Consider the following 25,172-nt stretch of genomic DNA (forward strand, 5'->3'; position numbering starts at 1 on the left):
TTAGAAAAAAATATAAATAAGTAATGTCTCACTCACATAGTCAAAATATAAAATTTTAGAATTAAAGAAAAAAAAAAAAAGAGTAGAAAGACCAAACCGGCAATAGATTTCTCAGAAGCAGACATATCTTGAAACACATGGCAGCGATTACTCCATGGCTTTCTTCTCCACAGAGCTTCTCGAATCCCCGCGTTTCCACTCGCTATAGTAAGATCACTCCGCCACTTCACCATTTCATCGTCGTTCTTTCACAAAACTCATATCCTTGGGAGCCATTGCTTTTCCAGGTTCAAGAAGATGCACATCACTTCCTGCTCTCGTCTCTGCTCAGGAACATCATCAGATTCTGTAAGACAGTGATGAACACTACTTTTTCTTTATCTGGGTTTGTTCTGAATCCCATTAAAGTCTCGGTCTTTGTTTTCTAACAGGTGTAGAGATCAAGTTGGGATGAAGAGAAGGGAAGTCATGTTACAGCTAGCTTCCTCTGCTTTCTTCCTTCCTTTCGTCGTTTCACCTGCATTTGCAGAGACAAGTATTGTTGCTTCAGAGGCTTTCCGTGTGTACACAGATGAAGCCAACAACTTCGAGATATCAATTCCACAAGGTAAAAAAAACTATATCAAAACTCAGATACTTAGTGACGACCACAACATGATTAGCTAACGTATCTAATTGCTTTCACGCAAAAGACTGGCAAGTGGGACAAGCAGCAGAACCCAACGGGTTCAAGTCTATCACAGCTTTCTACCCTGAAGACACTTCAACTTACAATGGTAAGAAGTTGTGTTTGTTCTTTCGTTTTGTTCAGTAAACCATGAGTTAAAAGCATGTTTATTGCAGGTCTCTTTGGTTGGGTCTAAGCTAAGAGACCGTATCTTAAAAGAAATTTTTTAGCTTTTTTAGTTAAAAACTAAGAGACCGTATTTTATATTACGCTAAGAGATTCAACCTAAGAGACCTACAATAAACATGTTCTAACTGATATGTGAAATATGGTTTTCTCGTCATCTCAGTGAGTGTAGCGATCACTGGACTAGGACCAGACTTCACTAGGATGGAGTCTTTTGGAAAGGTCGAAGCTTTCGCCGAAACACTGGTTGAGTCTCTCTCTCTTACACCAATCTCCTCTCTCTTTCTAACACAGAGTTCTCAAATATGACATGTATGTGTTATAGGTCAGTGGATTGGATAGAAGCTGGCAGAAACCAGCAGGAGTGACTGCAAAGCTAGTTGATAGCAGATCTTCCAAAGGTTTAAAGAAATTAAAAATCTTTTGATGTAATCTGCTTTGTTTTGTTGACGCAAGTTTATGTATGTGATTAGGATTCTATTACATTGAGTATACATTACAAAACCCTGGAGAAGCTCGTAAGCATTTGTACTCTGCGATTGGGATGGCAACAAACGGTTGGTACAACCGTTTGTACACTGTCACAGGACAAGTAAGTTTTGGTCCTATTCTTGCAACAACCTCTATGATTAGTTAGTTAGTTGTCTGTCTGATATATAATGATCATCTACTGTTGTTACAGTTTACAGATGAAGAATCTGCTGATCAAAGCTCCAAGATCCAGAAGGTAAGAAGTGAACAATGAAGGATTTTTCACCAAAGACTGTTGCTTATGACTTCTTTCCTCTGTTTTTTGCAGGCAGTCAAGTCTTTCAAATTCATCTAAGAATGTCATTCATTACAATCACCAGAACCAAACATTTTGTTTGCTGAACACTTCTTTCAATCAAATTCTGAGATAAAAAAAAAAAACTGACTCCATACTTTGAAGTAAGCTTTGGATAACAATCATTCATCAGTGTGTTCAGACAATGGAAGAAACATACAAACCCTACACAACTAAAGGATATATAAACATGCTTTACTTACACAATGCAGGACTTGGAGACAAATATACCTATGAATGTTTACTCACTACACTCCTGTACCTGAAGAAAGTGTAGTGAGTATTACGACTTAAGACTAAAAAAAAGAATCAGATTTTGATTCTAGTATGTATATGCTTTGTGTATGTGTGTCTACTATATAGTACACCAACTTATTACCAACGGTTACCCCTCCTAGGGAAAACCGATATCATTCCTGCAAGGCTGCAAACTCAAACCCAGCTTGAGCCAGCAGCATCTTTGCACATTGATGGATGAGTAAGAAAACTGAAGCCACAAACCCTGAGACTCCCACTTTCCTTTTTCTTTCTGCGCCCTTCCAGTGAGCAAGACTATTTTATATAACCTGTAAGATCTTGGCGTTAGGAATCATGATGATGCTAGTTAATAATAGTGTCTGATAAGAAACACAAACCTTTCAGATGCAAGATAAATAACTTGACGACTTAAAATAAACAGGAAGCTTCTGCTGCTGCCACCATTGAAATAGCAATTTTCGCTGGCTCCTCCTTTCTCCTCAGTCTTCAAGGATAGCTGAAACCATTACTATCATGTAAGCGTTTACTTTTTCACAAGATAAAGAAAGCACTGAACTGATCCTCACCTTGTTGTTTGGTCAGAACTGCTACTCTGCATAAACTGAGGGGGATGAACAATGATATGTGACCGTGCTGGAGCAGGGCCTGGAGGGTATGGAGCTTGAAGAGCAGGCATGGATGAAGTGGTCATGGCACTAACAGTGGGTCCACCAAGTTGCAGAACATGGCTTCCTGGAACTGAATATCCTTGAAGTGCTGTATAGCTCTGGCCACTGGGAACAGTCTGATTAAATTGTCCGTATTGATAAACTGGTGTGTTAACTGCCCCAGGTACTCCGTAGACCTGAAGATACTGCTGACCCATGTATGGACCATACAACCCCTAAACCATGCAACAAGACAAGATGTAAACAAAGTTACAAGAGAGATAACAGCAAGTGTTTTTAGCAATTTTTAACCTGTGACTGTGAGTACATGTACTCAGGTCCATATGCAGCCACCCTGAGACAGAGAGAATAAAACAAACATTAGCAACACATTAATGAACCAACTCAACCAAGACGCTAGTGCAATGTGTGAGGTTAGAATTGAATTAAATTACCCATAAGGATAAACAAGTCCTTGCTGGTAGTTATATGGAAGTGGTTGCTGATAAGGATAACTTCCAAAAGGTGAACCACGAGGGCCCTGCACGTTTCCAATGTAGGGGGAAGCAGGTCTTAAGCTTCCTAACCAAAGAAAGAAAACCGATGCACTACGTGTAAATAAATCTACAACAGCAATGATCCACTACGAGCCAGACTCAATGAGTGAAAGGGCATGGATGAAGACTGACCAGGGATGTTAGGTATCAATGCATAGGGCAACGGAGGCCGAGGTCTACCAAGGGAAGCAAGATTACAGTTCGCACGTCTACCATCTATAACAGGAGTTGGGTCAGCACAAGCTCTCCTAGCAGCTTCTGGATCTCTAAAAGTCACCTAAAATTCCTCCATATGAGGACCAGAAACAGAACACTTTGAGTCACAACAAAGTCCAAACTGAAAGACATTTCAAATAAAGTAACTTCCTATGTCCTGTGATGAAACCCACACGATCCTCCATAGCTACATGTCATTGGATCAATGAAGATGTCATTATAATGAAGGAGAGAGAGAGACTCACAAAGCCGTATCCTTTGGATCGGCCGGTGTTCTTATCAGCAATGACGACGGCCTCAAGGATATCACCGTACTGCTCGAAATGGCGACGAAGGGCTTCACTCTGAGTCTCCCAAGCGAGGCCACCGACGAAAACCTTAGTTAACGTCGTATCTCCGAACGGCGAGTTCAAGTAGTGAAACCCAGAACCCGGAACCGGTTGATACGCCATGAGACAGAGAGAGAGAGAGAGAGAAGAATCAAAATAAAAATGGAAACTTTATAGAACAAAGGATCAAACTTTAAGTGGAGACCGAGTAAACCCTAGACGTAATTACAATGATTAAGCTTGAAATCCAGAAGGGGGTAGATTGATTCTAGGGTTTACTCGGAGATGGTGAGGGAGAGAAGAAAGAAAAAAAAACTAAAAGATGAGTGATTGCCTACTAATAATGACGAAAGGAGGAAAAGGGATCAATTTTCCCGGGAAAAACGAAAAAAAGCAAAAGCAGAGTAATGGGCCAGACAAGAGGACAAAGTCGGTCGGTGTAATTAGGGTTTCTATTACTGGAAAAAAAAAAATCACAACGATAGAAAGAGGGAATTAAAGCAAAATACAGAGATGGTGATGATGATGGTGAATTGATTCGAGGAAAAGGAGGTTTCGTTTGGGGAATTCCATTGGTGGTGGTGACTGATGATGATGATGAACGAGTTGTTGATGACGATGATGATGATGATGATGATGATGGTGAAGAGGAAAGACAGAGAGAGGGAGAGAGAATAGAGATACCTTTTGTTTTTGGGCCAGTGTAAATGACATGGGGCCCGTTAATTTATTCTTTTAATTATGTAATTAACGTTGCAATTATCGATATCTGTCTTGTCGTTATCCGTTTACGCATAATGTGAACTTGTGTTTGGTCCGAAGCAAAAAAAAAAAAAAAAAAAAAAAAAAAAAGTATCTTACTTTATTTTATTTTATTTTGTTGATTATTATCCTTTCGGATTCAAATTATAACGAGACAACATTTAATCGATTTTGGATAGTGTAGATGAAAGCTCGTCCTCGGTGAATCCCAAATCAGTGGCTAGGGATTCTTATGCTAGTGACAGTTGTGGTCCGTTGTCAACTATATTAAGATGCTTATAACGGCATAATTAAATTTGATTTTTCTTTTACCAAAGAAGAACATATAGACAATAGTAGACTTGAGGAGGTGAAAAAAGCATTTTCATGGAATCACTTTTTATTTCAAGAGTAAAATATAACTGAGGAAGTGAAGAAGATGAAGCCTCTCTTCCTTTCACTATGCTTATTACTTTGGAAGATCACCGGTAGCTTCAAAACTCACAACAGAGTCATCAATGGTCTCTTCTAATGACCTAAACTTCCACCCCAGTTTCTTCAACTTCTCTGAACTTATTCGAAGTATATTCTCATTCACTTGCTTCTCCTTTCTCTCACTGAAACTGCCATTATATACACATTTGATCAAATCAGACCAGAGATCTCAAGATTTGTGAAAGGAATCCGTTGGTTTACCTACCTTTTGGGGAAATTGCGGTTAGGATACATATTCATCAGCTTCTCCATAAGATCATTGTTGTGAAGTGAATGAGAGTTGCATATGTATCTTCCTTTTGCTTCTTGATTTTCATACACCAGCAATAGTGCATCAGCCACATCACGTACATCCACAAGATAGAGTTGGTCACTCAACAAGGATATTACACCGCCTGAGACCACACCAGTTCATCAAATACTTTCAAGAACATGAGTTAAATAAAATCAAGTACTATATGTAATTAGAGAAAAATATGATTACATCACCTTTTATAAAATTTAGTAGTCCCAAGCTACTAGAGTTAAGCGTGGACTGAAGCCTAGGGCCTATGACGACCGAGGGACAGACCGTAACAACATCAGCTGAGCTTGTTCTGCTCCACTCTATAGCTTCACGTTCCATTAAGGTTTTGGCAAGAAAGTAATATGACCAATAACCCTGAGATTTTTTATTTATTTATAAGAAAACAATAACCCCGAGATCCTCAGATTTTGCACCGTGGAAAACGAACAAGATATTTTGAATACTGAACTTACACAAGCACGAACACTTCGTTAATCCAAAGAACATATAAACTTGTGTTGACTAAACTAAATTAGATATAATTAGTTAAACCGTGGAGCTTAATGTGTCTTTTGTTTTTCGTTGGACCAACCAAACCGTGAAACTTCGGTGATAGAAGCAGAAGTTACATTACCTCACGTGAGTAAAGGTATTGAGTGTCTGACCAACAGCTCTCGTCCACGTCAACATCTCTAGGCCATTTTGGGTTGTAAACAACAGCAGCAATCGATGATACAACCACAACTTTCTTCACTTTAGCTTCTGTACATGCTTCTAGAACGTTTTTGGTGCCAGTGAGAGCTGGTTTAATCAGTTGTTCCTGAATGTTTTTAGATTTAAAACCGGTTAGTAATTCAAGAAATAAACAAAATAGAAAAAAAAGATGCAAAACTCAAGCACTTGCCTCTGTGAGAGGAACATCTTCAAAAGGCACAGGACCAGCAATATGGAAAACACCATAACAACCAGAAATAGCTGAAGAAAGACCTTCATAGTCAAACAAATCTGCCTTGAAAAGCTTAAGATTCTTTGAAGCATTATCTAACTTCTTCAAATGGTCGTTCTTTCGACCACCTGAGAACATATCAATAATCAATGAAGAAAACAGAGAAAGTTCCGAAGTCTCCTCCAAAGTAAACATAGAAAATATGAGATAAATTATTTTGGGATGTTGCTTCCTGCTTACAAGGATCTCGAACGGTTCCATGGACAGTGTAGCCACGGGAGAGAAGAGACTTAACGAGCCACGAAGCTATATATCCTCCTGAACCAGTAACACAGATCCTCTGCTTTTCAGCCATTGACGCCCCTCTCTCTCTCTTTAAGCAACTTTAAGAATGTTCTTTGGAGTGAACGAAATAGAAAAAGGTTCACACCTATTTATACACAAGTCATATCAGACTTTAACCAACTTCTTTAACTGTAAAAGCGTAGAATTATGAGGGATTAAGGTGGATAAAGATTGCAGTTCATATTTACAAACATTAAAATGAAATAATTTTTTGAAAGAAAATTTTGAAATTCTGCTAAGCATTTATTATGGCTTGTATATATTTTTTTAGTTATTTATTCGTCTATATTTTACATTTTTGAGAATCTTAAAAATGAAAAGTATTAAGAGGGGAAAACATCCTCTGCATGTGAGAAAAGTATGTAGGATAAAAAAGACTTTTGAATTTTATCATCCACACTTCTCCAAGCGATAGACTTTTCCTTTATTTGAGAAAAAATCAAGAGAGAAAAAAGACTGCATTATTATGGATCTCTTTTTCGGAAACTTAGTCTTTTAGCAGTCAGTATGGATCTCTGACTACTTTTCTTTCTCTAACACTATTGGTCAGAAAAGTCGTCAAATGTTAAAAAAAAAAATCAAAAGGTGAACAAAACGTGCACTTTGGTTCTTTATAAGAAGCCAAGTTGGTAGAAACTGAGGAGATATAAACGCTGCCACGAGACACAGAACTACTAATATAATCACTGACCAGATTGAGCTAGGTTAGATATGCGTGTACCCATGAGTTGTTCTTCACACACTGTTTTTAGTTACCATAGAGTTTTAGACATGGAAGAGGGCACATATATAGATGCAAAGATTTAAGGTAAGGGCTTGTCTATGTTGTAAATGATAGAAAAATCTTTCTTAGGGTTTTTGGTGTTGCACGATCCCCTCTGGTACAAATCTTTCTTCCAAGTTGAAGGAATCAACATAAGCTATACTCTTGGTGGCAACATCTCAATGCTTAGTAACCTTCTCATATGGTTTAGCTTAAACCCACTTCACAATGTTCTTTAGTAGTTGCAGGGAAAATTGAGCGGGTATCTATTAAAAACAAAGGAACATCAGATTACAATTCACTTTAAAGAAAGTCGATTAAAGGGAAGAAATAATAAAAATAAGACTCAACACAACTGGAGAACCTGATTGCAATGGGAGATACTCTCTCCACAATTATTTTTCAATATACAAAGCTTTCACATCAAACCTACCGTCCAAAAATCAAGTAGTAACATTAAAACACAACAGCAACTTAGCCTCAGGCTGTGGAAACAAATGTGACAATTGGAAGGTTGAGAAGTGTCAAAGAACACTAACATAATGTTCACGTGACCCAAACAAGGCAAACCATTTCCCAAGACTACAAGACATAACAGTAAGCAGCACAATGACTCTGGTCAGTTTTCAAGTAATTAATACTCCATCTGTTTCAATAGATGATGTTTTAGGTGATTTTTGTTTTTTTCAGAATAGATGATGCTTTTATTTATTAGATAATTTTAATTTTATCAAAAACTGTGTAACTAATTATGTTTTTATTATTTTTGTTTATAGTTAGATAAATCAATTTTAAATTATATTTTTAATAGTCTTAAAAAAAAAAAAAAATTCTTAATGTGCGAAAAGAATCAAAACTTTGTGTATTATAAAACGGGAGTAGAAACCTGAAATAAATGTACAAGACTCTCAAAGTACACCTTTACTAATCAAAACAAGGACATTTGTTACAAGCATTGACAATGAGAATCAAACCCAAAATAAGACATAGCACAAGTTCTCTTGAATGGCCGTTTTACAAATCACAGATCATTGAAACGGCAACATTCTGGGGTTGTTTTAAGTAACTTGACTGGACTTTAATTACGCATAAGAAGTCATGCTACAGGACAAAAGAGGACCACATCTGACACAAGTATAGACAGTCGCAAAGTTAGCCTAAGAATCAGTAAGAAGCTGAGAGAGAGAGAGTCCATACCCATACGTCAATCATTCATTCAGGCGATAGATTGATGATATGAAATTATGAAAAATGAAGTGAGGAAGACTATATAAGAATCTCCTTAGTCCTAAACGACAGCGTTTTGGTAGACACGGATTATCCATAGTTTGGTAATAGTCCAAATAAAACACATCATCAAGCTTATCGACATTAACAAAAGAAAAGATTTGTACGTTTGTGCGAAGGAATCTGAAAATATAAAACCAAAATCCCCTATATATTATTTTATTATTTGAGAAGCATTACAACTTCTTTTTGTATCCACATGTCATCACTAGAATGATTCTTAGAATCATTAGAGAAATATGTTTGTTCATCTAATTATATAATAAGTTTTTTATTAAACTAACAATAAATTCATCATTAATGTACTTTATTATTTCCTTAAATAAAATTTACGGAATTGTCTAATGTGGCTAAAGTATATATGGCAATTAATAATTTTGAATAATAAAGATTTGATAAAAAATAGTGTATCTTCTATCATATTTGTTTAATTTTAAGGTATTAAATAAATTAAATAACCACAATAACCCTATAATAAAAATTTAGATTTTTATGTATATGTTATATTTTGAATTTTTACAAACGGCTATAAATTACTAAAACTGTTAAAAGTCTCACATTCAAATTTTATTATTCATGGTTTAAAATTTTTGTTATGACAAAATACAAATGATTACAAAAATTATATAAGTAAAAAGTCTAATTTAATTAATTAATAAGATTAATATATATATCATTTTAAATTAAACTATAAACCATATAAAATACAATATTTTAGTTTCAAAATTTACTTTGAACAATTTTTTTGATAAAAGTTTTGAACGATCATTGACAACTTATTTTTTTTTAATTCTAAATTAGTAAAACTATTAATCCCACAATGAAAATTTTGTTATCAGTAGTTTAAATTTTTTTCTATAAAATATACAAATGATCAAAAAACTATATGAGTAGAAATCATCATTTAATAGACATTAATATTAAAAATATACTAAAATATATTATCTATGTTAGTATCATTTAAATTTAATAACATATCCTATCAAATAAAAAAAATTTGGATTAATACAATTGATTTATATGTTCGCACCAATTTAATTATATTTTTAATAGTTACTGACTTTTAATTATTTAATATATATTTATTGTTTTATAATATGTAAAAATATTTAATACATAAAATAATTTATATATATAATGTTGATTCCGCGCAAGGCGTATATCTTAACTTAGTATACTAATATAAGAGTAGTTAAAAGGTTTTAATAGTATTTTTAGTTATTATTTAACATAAGGGATGGTTGGTTTAATTTGTTTGCTTACTTCGAGCGAGCTCTAGTGTCGACCAGATCGTTGAACGTGACACAATGTGGCCTCCACTGCTTCAGGACAAATCAACTACCCTTATTTTATTTTTAGAATTATCTAGTTTATGCTGCTGTCATTTACATTTTTTTCCGTATTATTACTCACTTTATACTTCATTATTCTTACATAATTTTGAGACATCACATGTTTGAGAAATAGCTTATACCATAATTCAAGCAATATTCATTTGTTTGTAAATTACATTTCCTAAGAATATTTGTCAATATAATTTTTTTGTTTCAGAAAACCATGCAAGTTTACAACGCGTAAATATATCTTTTCAGAAAAAGAAATCCATATATTATTCAAACTCAAATGGATTAATATACGTGCTAAGTTTGAAACCAATTGTGAATAAAACTACTGAAATTTGTGGTCTACAAATTTAAAAGTTCTAATATATAGGTTCATTGTTTCCAAATAATAAAACAGATCAATTTGTTTTATTAAAATAGAAAATAAATAATGCAATCAAAATTTCGATTTGAATTTTTTTTTATTTAAAATGAATGTTAATGTGATAATAACCATTTGAAATAAAATCACTTTCATTCAACCTTTTCATTTTAAGAAAAACGAGGAAAAAATAAATATTTACAGCACCACATAGAAAACTTTTTATGATTCAGTTATTCAACGCTATAAACTTTTACTTTTTCGGTTATATCCTTCAAATGACAACTAATTTTATTTGAATTTTATTCTTCATCTGAATAAAAAAAGCCTAATAATAGACGAACTCGGAGGAAAAAAAAGGTGCTGTGTCGAAACAGAAAAGCGTGTTCGCCTGCTATAAAAAGCGCTAGTCTCTCTCACCCCTTGCTTTCCTCTCCACACTAATCACGCCAACCTCACCGCACCCCCCCCCCCCCCCCCCCCCCCCCTCTCGCTTCGGTTTGGATATTTATTTAATTAATGGATATCCGACGGAGACCTCCTAAACCGCCGGTTAACCCCAACCGGTTCCTCGATAACCGCTCTCCCCCTCCTCCCTCCGATGACGACGACATCGATCGCAACCGTTCTCCCCGTCCCAAAGCCTCCGACGCCCTCCCGCTCCCTCTCTACCTCACCAACGCCGTCTTCTTCACCCTCTTCTTCTCCGTCGCCTACTACCTCCTCCACCGCTGGCGCGACAAGATCCGCTACAACACCCCCCTCCACGTCGTCACCATCACCGAGCTCGGCGCCATCGTCGCCCTCATCGCCTCCTTCATCTACCTCCTCGGCTTCTTCGGCATCGATTTCGTCCAGTCGTTCATCTCACGCGCCGATTCCAACGATTCCGATCGAGATTACCTCGTGAACGAGGACCACCGCCTCGCCACCTGCCCTACTCCGTCGCCGATCGTCGCTAAACTAGATCCTCTCCCGGAGGAAGACGAGGAGATCGTGAAATCGGTGCTCGACGGGGCGATCCCTTCGTACTCGCTCGAATCTCGCCTCGGAGATTGCAAGCGGGCGGCGTCGATAAGGAGAGAAGCGTTGCAGAGGCTTACCGGGAGGTCGATTGAAGGATTGCCGTTGGATGGATTCGATTACGATTCGATCTTGGGGCAATGCTGCGAGATGCCTGTGGGATACGTGCAGATCCCCGTGGGGATCGCTGGACCGTTGCTGCTTGATGGTTACGAGTACTCTGTGCCGATGGCGACGACGGAAGGGTGCTTGGTGGCGAGTACTAACAGAGGGTGTAAGGCTATGTACGTCTCCGGTGGTGCGACGAGTACTGTGCTTAAGGATGGGATGACGAGAGCGCCTGTTGTGAGGTTTGCTTCGGCGAGGAGAGCTTCTGAGCTCAAGTTTTTCTTGGAGAGTCCGGAGAACTTTGAGACTCTGGCTGTTGTTTTCAACAGGTCTGGCTTCAGGCTTGTGTTATATAATTTGCATGGAAGCTTCTTATTAGGGACTAAAGAAGTGATTTTGTGGATGGATGCAGGTCGAGTAGATTTGCGAGGCTGCAGAGTGTTATGTGCACGCTCGCTGGGAAGAATGCTTATGTGAGGTTCAGTTGTAGTACTGGTGATGCTATGGGGATGAACATGGTATCCAAAGGTGTTCAGAATGTTCTTGAGTTTCTTACTGAAGATTTTCCCGATATGGATGTCATTGGAATCTCTGGTGAGTTCCTTGAAAGACTCTAGATTTATTGTTTGATGTTATGTTGAGAAGCTATGAAGCGCTAAAGATTTGATTTTTTCTGTGTGTTTTATTTGTTTCAGGTAACTTTTGTTCGGACAAGAAGCCAGCTGCTGTGAACTGGATCGAGGGACGTGGCAAATCAGTTGTTTGCGAGGCGGTGATCAGAGGAGAGACCGTGAACAAGGTGTTGAAAACGAGCGTGGCTTCTTTGGTGGAGCTCAACATGCTCAAGAACCTCACGGGATCTGCTATTGCAGGGTCTCTAGGTGGATTCAACGCTCACGCCAGCAACATTGTTTCTGCTGTGTTCTTAGCGACTGGTCAGGATCCAGCTCAAAACGTGGAGAGCTCTCAGTGCATCACAATGATGGAAGCCATTAACGACGGGAAAGATATCCATATCTCTGTTACTATGCCGTCTATTGAGGTAAATTGAAGCTATTTTTTAGAGTTTCTTTAATTAATAGTTAATGGTTTGGTTTTGGATTATTCAGGTGGGGACAGTGGGAGGAGGAACACAGCTTGCGTCTCAATCTGCGTGTCTGAACCTGCTCGGAGTTAAAGGAGCGAGCAAGGAGGCGCCGGGGATGAACTCAAGGAGGCTAGCGACGATAGTGGCGGGAGCAGTTTTGGCGGGAGAGTTATCACTAATGTCAGCAATAGCAGCTGGACAACTTGTGAAGAGTCACATGAAATACAATAGATCCAGCAGAGACATCACTGGAGCAACGACGACGACAACAACATGATCTGAAGTCTGAACCATCATCATCATCTCTGTCTGGCCCAAAACTCGAAGGAGGACAAAAATGTAAAGAAGGCAGGCTTTTTACAACTCAACTCTCTGGCGGAACACACTAAGCCATGTGCGTACGTACCCCTTGTCTTCTTTTGTTCAATAAAAATTAAAATTGTTTTTGTTTTTGTTTGACTTTTAAACTTTCTTTTTTTTTTGTGGGGATTAAGAGGGAGAGAATTGTGATTGTCATTTTCTCCTTCTCTTTCTCTCACTCATGGATAATTCATGTTCTATTTGATCTGTCTAAGCTTTGCCTTGTGTTTGTTAGCAAGTGTTGTGTCTTGTCTATATGATGATGGAAAACATGTATGCAGTTGCGTTTAAGGATATGAGTGCGTACTTGCTGTGATTTTGTCTCTGTTTGTTTAATTTATTTTTATTATTATATAACTACGAAATATATGTGCGTTGGGACATCTCTCTCTTCTAGTAGTTGGTAAGTGGTAAGAACTAAGAAGATACGAATCTTCTTTCCTCCAGAAGACTCATCCACCTATATGTATATATAATATTCCCATCTTTGGGTCGACACTTGACCCTCTAGCATTGATTAAGAGAAAAAAAATAAAAGAACGTGTTTCTTTTGTGGTCCACTAGGTCAAATGATCAATAGCTTTTTATATTAGGTTCCATGACTGCGATTCAGATTTTATATTTTGAAAAAGTGACTGTATTGGTCTTCAAATATAAACAAGTAGAGTTTCTTCTGCACGGCCATGATGAGAGTCGTCAAAACTCAATTAGGATTGGATGGATATCAGTATCGTTTTAAGTGGGTATTGGGTCACTCTTAGTACTCATGGGCCGAACTGTTTCGTTAACGTATGTCTATGTGTAAGTCTTTTACCTGGGCCTAAATTCTCGACAATAACTTACAAAAGTCCATAATGATTTTATAGGTCAACACGTGGGCCTTCTTTTCTCGAGCCACTTTGGTAATAGGCGCATATCCTTCTCCTCTATGTAGAAGTTTATATACACGTAACTCAGCTATTTATATATGAAGGCTTTGTAATCATTGGTATATAATATGAAGTTAGTTTCTTGCGAAAATACATTTTTTTTCCGTCTAAGACTTCTTTTATTCAATATTGTCTACCAAAAACAATAACATAACAACTGATATACTATGTCACATCAAAAAACTCAAAACAAACTCTTGATAAAATAATCTAACTTGACAGAAAATATCATATGACAGAGATAATGATGAAATCCAGTTCGAATATTGGTGGATGACGACAATGTAACATTGATATCAGCCTGGTCTTGTTTATTCACTATCCAATGTTTTGTATTAGTTTACTTTATCTTTCGCCAAGATTGTTAAAATCTGAATGATTAAATACAAAAAAACAAAGGCATGTTGATGAAAAACAATTTGAGAAAAGCATTAAACTCAATGGAGTTTACCCTTTTCGATATTAAAGAGATTACATTAGTAAAGAAAAGACATGATAATTGGTGGATGGGGTTACTGGGTTAGTGGCATCACAAGAAGTCGCCAAAGTTATATGAAATGATGAGAAAGTGTGTAGTCCAAAATGCTGTCCCCCAATATTCTTGTTTACTTTCTGCTTTTTAAAAGGTAATATAAGAAAATCAATGAATTCCAAATTCATAATTATCTTCTTCTGTCACATTTCTTTTTTAATCAGCCATCTTAATATGTGTAATGTGTACAGTGCATTTTACATACATTGTGGAACAAATAGACTCCAAGTATTCGATTCATCCCCTAACTCCAACCTTTTTAACAAGAAAATATATACATACAGACCGACAAGATTATTTATGCATGGACCCAAAGATTATTTCAATTCAACATTTAATCAAACGATATATTTACCACGTGGATTATAAGGATGGAAAATAATTCAATTTTGTATGGGTACCTAGTACTTATCTTATCGCCACTAACTGATGCACTGCATGATGCAAGGTGAGGTCCAACAAGACTATATGAATAGATTTGGTCCATCGCAGGTTACAAGTGTTTGGTTTCAAACGACTGAATTAAATATACAAATAATATTCTTATAACTAGTTAAGTTCAAAAAAAAAAAATTTCGTATAAATAGGTTTATCACAAATGTTCTAGTTCAGTGATGTACTTCAGTACTTGATATGATTAGTTTTGTAGGAAAACATGGTGGAGACTGGAGGTTATGCATTAACAATAAACTAATCTTTAAATATTCTGAATGTCACTAGTTCAAGCAAGTTGTGTCAAATAAAATTTGAAATTGCAGTTTAGGAGATTCGACCAGTGCTATAATTTAAACAAATCGTGTATTTCTTGTAACTGTAAAACTTGCATGATATAGCGTCATCACTTTTTAAATATCTTTTGTGGTAAATTCACATCATGTTATACTCATGCAATTAATCATTTTCTATTGCATTTTCTACACTTGAATGTTCGATGGTTGATTTTCGTAATTTTGAAAACGGATGGCTTATAGAGTTTATCACACAAAAAAAAAAGAATTGAGAGAAATATAAAGAAAAAATAAATAAATACGAGACAACAAGGTATTTAGTAGCTATGCGTGGATCCCACTAACGCGTGGATTCCACAAAAATTTTAAAAACCACTTCCAGAAATCACCAAATAAAGATTGGTAATTAGAACGATTTTGATACTGTTTGCGGATCCAACCAACACGTGGCGACCCGCGATTGGTTTATTTTTAATTTTTTTTTTAAAGGCAAAAAAAAAAACCTAAAGATCGCTTATCCGATAAAGACAGATTGGGAACGTGCACCAAGTACCTATGCTCCGACCACTTCCACGTGGTAAAACAGCTCAGCTTGTGCTCTGACATTTTGACCGCACGTGGTTATGCTCCGTGCACGTGTGGATGAACCAGACTGTGCGATCTCATCGCCCACCTCATGAGTCGTCCGATGGCGCCCGTCCAGTAACTGAACGGCTCTGATCGAGATTCGAGTCTCATTTGCTTTCTGTGTGGGCGTCCTATTAACGTGCTAACGTCGTTACATGTTTTACAATTTCTCTTTTATTCGTCCCACGATACTCATTTTCAGTGCCGTCCCAAAATTTTGGGTGGCCTAAAGCACAAAAAAATTATGTGGCCTCGTATATAAATACATGTAAATACCAACAATAAAGTAGTAACAATCAATCAATACGAAAATGCATAAACTCATCGAGTGGTAAAAATTAAAATATGTTGGATAAAAAAAGGATCGAAACTATTGTATGCTAATTCAAATTAGACTACTAAATCATTTGACCAGATTATTACTCAGTAACATGTGGCATTAATGTTTTGTTTATATTTTGTGGCCTAACACAGATGCTTTACCTGCTTATAGAAGGGACGGACCTGCTCATTTTGTTTCGTGCTATGTGAAAGCTATATTTTGCATGCTCTCCTTCCCTTTTTTTTTGCATGCTCCCCTTTCACATATGAAGACTCTCGTTTCTCTGATCAAAAAGAAGGAACGAGACATCTCTATCCTTAATGTTCTTCATGATATCATCTCTTTAGTAAACTCGTTTGTTTCCTTCTCGTTTCATTTTATTCCTCGGCTTAAGAATGTACGGGCTGATACCCTTGCAAAGTCAGCCTTGTCTGAACTGCAACTCTCCCTTGTCGGAGTAGTTAGCTACTTTGTTTCTAGACTTTAATTTAATGAATGGTTTGCCCAAAAAAAAAGTACTGACATGCTTCGATCATCGAATATTTTAATGTGTACACAAATTCTTTTAGATATGGACATGTATTTTTTTAGCTCACACACACACCTATATTTATATGCATCCACTAATTTCATTTGCATGGAGATTTGACATTATATAAAGGGGTTTTTTTGCTGAACATTCAAACTATATAACATTTTGATGCATGCGATTCATTTATAAAGAAGATATATAATTAATTATTTTTCTTATTTTTTGTCGTCATATTTCATATTAGATTTAAAAAAAAACAATTCACTCCAAGGTATAAGTTATAACATAGTCTTTTATGGAACTAATTAAGGTATAACATAGTTAATTTTGCAGGTTAAGTTTAGTAATTTTGGCTAAAACATCAGCTTTAGAGTTTGTATCTTTCTAGAGATTTTCATAAAGCAAAATGTCTCTCATATATTAAGAAAGCCTCGAGCATTCTATATGCGTCTTTATCTAGTTAGCTTAAATTATTCGTTATATACGCCCTCAGCATAGAGAAGGGAATATGGGTGAAAAATATACTATAAAATGTTCTTAATTAATCAAAAAAGTACGGCTGAGCAGTTATAAGCATTCTGAAATGTTGAAAAGCAAAAGTTCAAAATAATACGTTGGAAAGCAATATGCGATGTCAAAGAAGAAAAAGAAGGTAAAAAGAGCAATAATGCATAATTTAGCAATCTATCGAATAGTTTAACTTCCCCCTCTCACCCCCCCCCCCCCCCCCCCCGGAAAAAAAAAATTACCAGTCAAATAGTAGGATAAGGTTACATACTAAAATATCTTCTATCTAATTTATTAAAACTGAAGTACACATTAAAAATAACTTTAATTTTTTCTAAATATTTACAACTGAATGCCACTGGTTTTAAATTTGTAATTATAATTAATCTAATAATAATCATATATTTAAAAAAAATATAAACAGAATCAATAACAAACAAATTTGTTAAGAAACAATAACTCCTGATTTTACTCTTCTTTACATATAAGATATATTAATAACATTATTTTTGGAAACAGTTCGGATTTTTTTAGTTAAAGGAAGAAATAAACATATATATTAATATATATGTTCAATGAATATATATTAATAACATTACCTACGACCCATCTATGAGAAGAAACATTTATATATATATATATATGGATTTATGAATAAGCAAATGGAATTTTATACAAATCATTCAAAATCAAAAGCATGACTTTTTTCATCATCAGCCTCTAATTCCACAAATAACTTTTAACAAAAACCAGAAATGAGCTATTCTATAACCAAAATAAAAAACCCAGAAATGAACTATTATAGTTCATATCTAATATATAATATTAAATTCATTATCTTTAAAAACATTATAGTAGTTTTATACACATAAGTAGATTTTGTATAATACATATTTCTATTTTACAAACATATGCAATTAACATAAAATTTATATACGTAATTAGATTACAAATATTTTGAAACACACAATTCTACAATTCTACAATGTACTGATCTTTATATCTTATTCTAATTAAATTTTAACAAGAAAAAGAATTAACAAACAAATCTCACGCTTTAGAAGAACATTTTCAGAGTCAACAAACGTGCACGCCTAAGCAAATTAGTGAAAAAAAAATTAAACCGGACACCAGACGTACATATGCCTAAACAAATTATTGAACACACGACGGGTTAATAAACTATCAACAACAAAAATTATCCCGCGTTTTTAAAGCGCGGATCAAAATCTAGTTCATATTATAAGTATTAAAGTTGCAAATATTTGTCTTTATGTTTTAATAAAAAGAGAACTATTATCTCCGCTTTAAGCTATAAGCTACAAAAGAAAACGAATATATCCAGAAGTGAAAACTCGAAATATATATAAGACTATTTATATTATTAATATGCGATTATACGTATATAACTCATATTTTAATATGCCACATTATGTGTGTTAGATTAAAAAAAAAAAAAAAATTTAAAGAATGATTTTCAGCTAAATTCTCGTTGTGTCAATCTCTATTATTTCTTTAGCTTTCATCTCAACAAAAGCATGTCAGAGTCACTTACTCTCACAGCAGAAGAAATAACTTGAAGCTTGCCAATTCGTTTCACATCACTTAATACGACGCCGTCTAGAGTGAAGAATCTGCTTCTCTCTTGCCCTAAAGCGAGTTAGGGCTTAAGACAAAGTAGCACCACTTTTGATTTGTGTCTCTTTGCTATGTTTTTGTCGGTTTGTGTAACCGATCAACTCAAGCTATTGGCTCCTCACTCACTGAAACTTGACCAAAGTTTAACTTCACCCTCACAATATCATTTATACATGAGCCACAAGAAAATAATTAACCAGTAGATGCGACGGTCATGGACGGTGTTTACGATCAATCAGGAGGAGCTTCTCGTTACTTTCACAACCTCTTTAGGCCTGAGCTTCACCACCAGCTTCAACCACAGCCTCAGCCTCATCGCCATCCTCAACTTCAACCTCAGCCTCAGTCAGATGATGAATCTGACTCCAACAAGGATCCGGGTCCACCAGATTCTGACCCGGTTACCTCGGGTTCATCTCAGGGGAAGCGTTCACGTGGACGTCCTCCGGGATCTAAGAACAAGCCGAAGCCACCGGTGATTGTGACAAGAGATAGCCCTAACGTGCTTAGATCTCATGTTCTTGAAATCTCATCTGGAGCCGACATAGTTGAGAGCGTCAACACTTACGCTCGCCGGAGAGGGAGAGGTGTCTCCGTTCTCAGTGGTAACGGGGTGGTGTTAAACGTCGTTCTCCGGCAGCCGGTGACGGCTCATGGGAGTAATGGGGGAGTTGGAGCCGGAGCTGGAGGGGTTGTGACTTTACATGGCAGGTTTGATATTCTTTCCATCACTGGCACGGTTCTTCCACCGCCGGCGCCGCCGGGAGCCGGTGGTCTGTCAATCTTTGTCGCCGGTGCACAAGGTCACGTGATCGGAGGAAGCGTGGTGGCTCCGCTCGTAGCTTCGGGTCCAGTGATACTGATGGCTGCATCCTTCTCTAACGCAACTTTTGAGAGGCTGCCGCTGGAAGATGAAGGAGGAGAAGGTGGAGGAGGAGGAGGTCCACCGCCCCCTACGTCAGCATCACCACCTTCCGGAGCTGGTCAGGGAGAGTTAAGAGGTAATATGAGTGGTTATGATCAGTTTCCTGGTGATCCTCATTTGCTTGGTTGGGGAGCTGGAGCAGCTTCAAGACCATCTTTTTAGATTTGAAAAAAATATGTATGTCAAATAGCTAAAACTTTTAAATTTGAAAATAAGATAATCATTTCATGATGACATGTTCTTAATTATTAATGTGTTCTTTTGGTTTTGAATTTAGTTTATCATGAACATTTGGAGTGGATATACAATTCACCATCTACATTTCCTCTTCTTTTATATATAATAACTAGGGTTCTGTGCTGAACCCTGAAATATTATTTGTCAGATGCTTGACTACCCAAAAATTGATATTATAAGCAAATTTTGTCATATGACTTGCCTTCTTATTGATCAAAGTCATTGAGTTCACTCACACAGATTTGGTTTATATTGGTATGAGCAATCCCTTGTTAGGGATAGCTATGAAAGATAAACAGTTAATGTATGTTTTTATGCATATCAACTTGCAAATCAAACATCTTTTTCATTTTCAGTTACCACATATTTGGAATAATCCTCAGGATTGTATATTTTGGGAATGTTAACAGTAAATATCTTCTTGTGATTCAAAGTTCATGTAAATTTTTATATTAAAACTCTACAGTTATTAATTAGATCTGAAGAAATTGGTTTTGGAAACGAACCAACTTGGAATATGAAAGTTTACATGATAATAGTATACCTTGGACCAAGCTTCTTTTGCAAGGCAATCAACTGAACGAAAAAAATATATAAAACACTAAGTAAATGAAAATAGTTAAATTCATTAAAAGAGAGTAAAAACACAATAATAGAGTTAAGATAGAGAGGGAGTAATCTGATAGAGCTCCCAGACACGAGTATCGAGACTCGATTGCAGCCGCTGTCTCTCGACGCCGGTGAGCCCTCTGGCCGCCGACGTCGGGTCCTCCGTTTTAGCTCTTCTCATCTTTCTCGTTTCCATTTCGTTTCCACCGTTTACGTTAGCCTTCCGACCTGGTTCTCCGTCTCTGTCAACATCTCTGCTCACGCCAAGTTTCCTCCCCGTAGAAAGCTTGTCCTTGTGAGTCGCAGATCTTGGCTGTCTCATTACAGATCTGGTTCCACCGGATCTGACTTTTCATGGGGGATTCCCCAACCCGTCGAGATTCTCGCCGGTTTCAGTTCCCGTTTTCCATCACCATCATCGTGCTGCTATGCTCACCTCCCCCTCGACGAATACCCACCCCTTGTTGGGGTTGAAGCCATTCATCCTCTCCAAGTTGAGCCTCACAAGCCAGATCCGCCGCCATCTCCGCACCAAAATAGGAAAAATAGGAAAAGCTTTAGCTATCTTCCTACGCTGTGTCTCATCTCTCCATCTGTTGGTCTGAGGCCTGAGCCGATGACTCACCACTCACCAAATGCATCTCATCCAGTCACCCGTCGCTGCACTTCAACCGCTGTACTGTCATCTTTCCGAAGAGGTCAGGTTTCTTATCTCCTTGGGGTCTTTACCAAAACAGATGTGCAAATATGGTCTTATTTCTCTTGTGCGAAGAGTTTATTATTCACTCATTTGCCGGTGGATTCATCGAGTTCAACTTCATCATCACTAGCAGCCTTCTCCTTGGAGAAGCAAACCACTACCTCCTTGTTAAGGAGTGTTTCCCTTCCAAACATTAAATGGAAGTGTCCATCCATATCTATATCCGTTTTGCTATCTTGCGTAGCGGTTCGTTTGGGGCCTGAAGATGCAACGGGTTTCGTTTCGGCGATTCTCCGAGGTGAAGATTGGATGTTAACGTCACTTGTGACTATTTCTCAGCTTTCCAGTCGTGAAGGGGTCGTGAAGGTTTTATCGACGCATTTGACCTTGGTCTTGAATTCGCTGTCATCTTCTCATGAAGAACTATCCTACTTATCTGCTTTTGTGATTGTAGTTTATCATTTTAATCAAAGAATATGGTTTATTCCCTCTGTTTATTGTAACCGAACAAGTTGAGATTGAATGAAAGTATGTTGTGTTCAAAAAAGAAAGATAAATTCATTAAACTCAACTCTTACTAATGGCCATTTTCTTCATTATGTTAAACAATTGTTGACAGTCTGATATAAACGTCATCGAGTTCTTCTAACCAATAAGCGGAAACAAATTCATAGCCTAAATGTTAAACTCCGTATGAAACGAAGACAAAACCGGATTACTTGCAAATTAAATGAACCAAAAGTCAATCCATCATCCTCTGTTTGAGAACCATTCCACCTCTTTAAAACTCGTTGTCCTTGACAACCTGTTTTGAACCTCCTAAGTTTAAGCTCGGGGATTCTCACCTTCATCAAGCGATTTTGGAACATATTGGTGTATGCACAATCCCTTTTGTGGCATAGCGATGAAATCTAATCACTTAATTTCTTTACTATGTATATTAACTAACAAATCAATTTTATTTCATTCATTTAGTTATCACATATTTGAAATCCTCAAGATTGTATATTTTGGGAATATTAATTATGAATATAGTTTTTTGTTTTGAATTGAATGTAGTGAAAGAACCTTCTACATTTTTTTTAACATATTGAAAAACTTCAAATAAAAAATGTTTAGGAACTTTATTTGATGATATATACGTTTTTAATCAACTGCCTTCTTTGTGTGTTTTCGATGCGATCAATATAAATCTTTCTTCGATTTTATCGATTAATCGTGAAATAACGCTTCTAAAAATTTACGGAAATAAAAGGAACATTTTAAAATTTTGAAAAAGTTTTAAAGGTAGCGGTTACAACAATAAAAACATATCACAACAAAAAATGTTTATACGTTACAACGATATAAACATACCATTGAAGAAGAAGGAGGTTTTTCCATTGATACAGTGACTAGATTAATGGTGGAAAGCACGAGCATTACATGACCTGCCAAAACAAAAGCATGAAAGACATTTGGGTTTGAAACCAAGTGGGGTTTTGAGTACCAAGGTGTGTGAAAATGAGGAATGCATCAAGTCCCTAGGGAGAATATGTAGTGACAATCTGAAAACAAATACTAATTTTTTAAGTTTCGTATATATATGGGAAAATTTTTACATGACCAATGCATGTCCAAAAGATATTTGTGGTGAATTGTCTCCTATTAGCTGGGGAAGTTTAGGGCATGAACCATGTACAGAGAATTAAAGGGTATTGTACTTTGGCGACCTTTTAGATACATGCGATAAGACTATCTTTTGAAGATTTCCATGTGGTTGTGTCATGTGCCTTACATGCAACTGAGCAACACATGACTGAGAACAAAGTAGATGCTATTGTTTATTGAATTTTTTTTATAGACAATTTATGCCTATGATTGAACTAATACAAATAATAATTAAAAAAAATGATGATCGTAGATATATACATTATGTACATACTATATGTATTGAGTATAGGCCATGAATCTTGATACAGTATGTGGGGACCATGGATGGTCTTGGGCATAGCCAAGTGAAACATTGAACTAGGACCTCTGATTTTTTTTAAAAAAATTTACATAGAAAAAAAACCTCTAACTTTGTTAAAAAAAAAAATTGTTAAAATTTTACTAAAATGTCCATGTCCCCAACATTTCAGGAACGTCCATGGTCGGACCTTGCATGGTTTTAAGTTTATTCTAGCTCAGTCACTAGTAAAAATCTGTCGCATAGCCACTGTAGTGCCACGGCAAAACCGTGGCTAAATTAAAAAAGCCACGATTTAACCACAGTTAGCCACGCTTTAAAAAATAGCCACGATTACATAAAAACTGTTGTTAAATTTTGCCACGCTTTAGCCACAAAATCAAACGTGGCTATTATAGCTACGATTTAGCTACGAAAAATTAGTAGCCAAAAACTAGCCACGCTTTTGCCACATCTATTTTAGTGGCTAGAGTGTTAGCCCCGGTGTAGCCACTATTTTTCCATGGCTATGTCGAAAACCCTAATTATATACCCTAAACCCCAAACATATACCCTAAACTTATACCTACAAAACAATATATCTGATTAAAATTTACCTAATTTACCTGGATTTAATATCCACCACTTATTTAAACTTCCAAAATTTATAAATAATTTAACATAAACATCATCACTTTAAAACACCAAATTTTAAACTTATCACCCTATATTATAAACATTCACTCTTCAACTCAATAGTTTCAAACTTCATTCTCAAACTTATATGAAACCCAAATCTTAAATATAAACTAAAAAATTAATCTTTTCAAAAGTTAATGTCAAACCATATACTTAATTCCAAATCTTAACTATAAACGACATACTTCAAAATTAGTCTATATCACAAAACACTAAACTTAAATTTTAAATAACATATAATTCCTATAAGATATAAATATATCTCAAACTATATACAACATTTCAAATTTTACAATTACAAAATAAAATAAAATTATGATATCAATTTATTTAAACAAATATAATTTATATAATAACTATAGATAAATCAAAGGGAAAAAACAATTGTATTGGTTTTTTTTTCAGCCATTGATTGATTTTAATCAAAGGCTCACAGTCAATCTTCTCTCTATCTGCGTCCTCCTTTCCTATTGGACAATCCATCAAAATTGGGATTATTATTTCTGGCCATTGATTAATTGTAATCCAGTGGCCAAGAATCAATCTTGTTCATTTCTCTTCCTTTGTACGCTTTCTCTCTCTCTTTCTTCTTTTCAAGCCGACACCATCTCCTTCTTCGATGTCTTCTCTGTTTCTCTATTATGGTTGTTTGAGCTCTAATTGCATCTGTTTGTGTTTATTGCAGAAGAGGACAGACAGAGGAGACAGAGAGAAATATATTAGACGAAGGCGATTGTGTTGAAGTGGAGAAATCAGATTCGGAGCTGAAGTCTCTGAACGGCGAGAATTGGTGTGGAAGAGGCGAAGATTGCGGTGAGATAATGAAGTAGAAGAGGAAGAGGCGAAGGTTGTGGTCGATCTGCACGAGCACCGAACACCTGAGGTGTACATCGGATCTGGAAAGATGACGACGACAGCGCGAGCAGGTCCAAGCTTGGTGAGGAAGAAGCTGGAAGAGAGAGAGAGAGAGAGCTCTGATATTTCTGGAAGACGATGACGATGGAGGCGAGCAGGTCGGATCTCCGGTGAGGAAGCAACGATGACACAGGAAGGAGAAGTGGTGGAGTGGTCGTGCGGCGGTGAGGTGGTGCGACGGAAATATATATATATATGTATCATATATTAATATGTATAATATATTAATGTAAATTTATATACAGATTTTGTATTTTATTAATAAAATTTGTTTTGTTTTCATTTCTGTTTTTTTTTTGTTTTTTGGTGTAAAAATAGCCACTGATATGTTTGATTAAACCGTGGCTATACTTAACCATGAAAAAAAACAGTAGCAAAACCGTAGCTAAATTAGCCACGAAAGTGCAGTGGCAAAACCGTGGCCAATAGCCACGAATAGCCACGGTTTGTTTTAGCCACGAGGCTATAGCCACGGTTTTTTTTTCTATCCATAAGCGTGGCTATCTTTTGT

The 25,172-nt window shown here is 36.3% G+C and overlaps 5 protein-coding genes across 5 annotated transcripts; 3 read left to right on the forward strand and 2 right to left on the reverse strand.

Annotated features, from left to right (window-relative positions):
* Positions 1-47: 47 nt before the first annotated feature.
* Positions 48-1,804, forward strand: LOC111207198 (psbP domain-containing protein 3, chloroplastic). The gene is made up of 9 exons (XM_022704995.2): positions 48-207; positions 288-348; positions 432-607; positions 693-776; positions 1,017-1,099; positions 1,179-1,254; positions 1,327-1,445; positions 1,536-1,580; positions 1,653-1,804. The coding sequence occupies exons 1-9, from the start codon at positions 138-140 to the stop codon at positions 1,677-1,679; spliced, it is 741 nt and encodes a 246-aa protein (XP_022560716.1). The 5' UTR covers positions 48-137; the 3' UTR covers positions 1,680-1,804.
* On the reverse strand, positions 1,775-4,501 carry LOC111207197 (RNA-binding protein 24-B). The gene is made up of 7 exons (XM_048761491.1): positions 3,603-4,501; positions 3,274-3,418; positions 3,040-3,166; positions 2,897-2,939; positions 2,504-2,820; positions 2,315-2,433; positions 1,775-2,245 (listed from the first exon to the last, which is right to left on the reverse strand). Exons 1-6 carry the CDS (start codon positions 3,807-3,809, stop codon positions 2,424-2,426), a joined length of 849 nt encoding a protein of 282 aa, XP_048617448.1. The 5' UTR covers positions 3,810-4,501; the 3' UTR covers positions 1,775-2,245; positions 2,315-2,423.
* A 234-nt stretch (positions 4,502-4,735) lies between these two features.
* On the reverse strand, positions 4,736-6,638 carry LOC111206737 (cinnamoyl-CoA reductase 1-like). Its single transcript, XM_022704031.2, has 6 exons — positions 6,395-6,638; positions 6,113-6,282; positions 5,843-6,028; positions 5,412-5,583; positions 5,128-5,317; positions 4,736-5,050 (listed from the first exon to the last, which is right to left on the reverse strand). The coding sequence occupies exons 1-6, from the start codon at positions 6,507-6,509 to the stop codon at positions 4,897-4,899; spliced, it is 987 nt and encodes a 328-aa protein (XP_022559752.1). The 5' UTR covers positions 6,510-6,638; the 3' UTR covers positions 4,736-4,896.
* A 4,031-nt stretch (positions 6,639-10,669) lies between these two features.
* Positions 10,670-13,147, forward strand: LOC111206800 (3-hydroxy-3-methylglutaryl-coenzyme A reductase 1). The gene is made up of 4 exons (XM_022704159.2): positions 10,670-11,713; positions 11,797-11,978; positions 12,080-12,426; positions 12,494-13,147. Exons 1-4 carry the CDS (start codon positions 10,773-10,775, stop codon positions 12,746-12,748), a joined length of 1,725 nt encoding a protein of 574 aa, XP_022559880.1. The 5' UTR covers positions 10,670-10,772; the 3' UTR covers positions 12,749-13,147.
* A 5,342-nt stretch (positions 13,148-18,489) lies between these two features.
* On the forward strand, positions 18,490-19,955 carry LOC111207268 (AT-hook motif nuclear-localized protein 29-like). Its single transcript, XM_022705176.2, has one exon. The coding sequence runs from the start codon at positions 18,861-18,863 to the stop codon at positions 19,731-19,733; it is 873 nt and encodes a 290-aa protein (XP_022560897.1). The 5' UTR covers positions 18,490-18,860; the 3' UTR covers positions 19,734-19,955.
* Positions 19,956-25,172: the final 5,217 nt, after the last annotated feature.

The sequence above is a fragment of the Brassica napus genome, chromosome C6, assembly GCF_020379485.1.
Source record: "Brassica napus cultivar Da-Ae chromosome C6, Da-Ae, whole genome shotgun sequence".
Lineage (NCBI taxonomy): Eukaryota > Viridiplantae > Streptophyta > Magnoliopsida > Brassicales > Brassicaceae > Brassica > Brassica napus.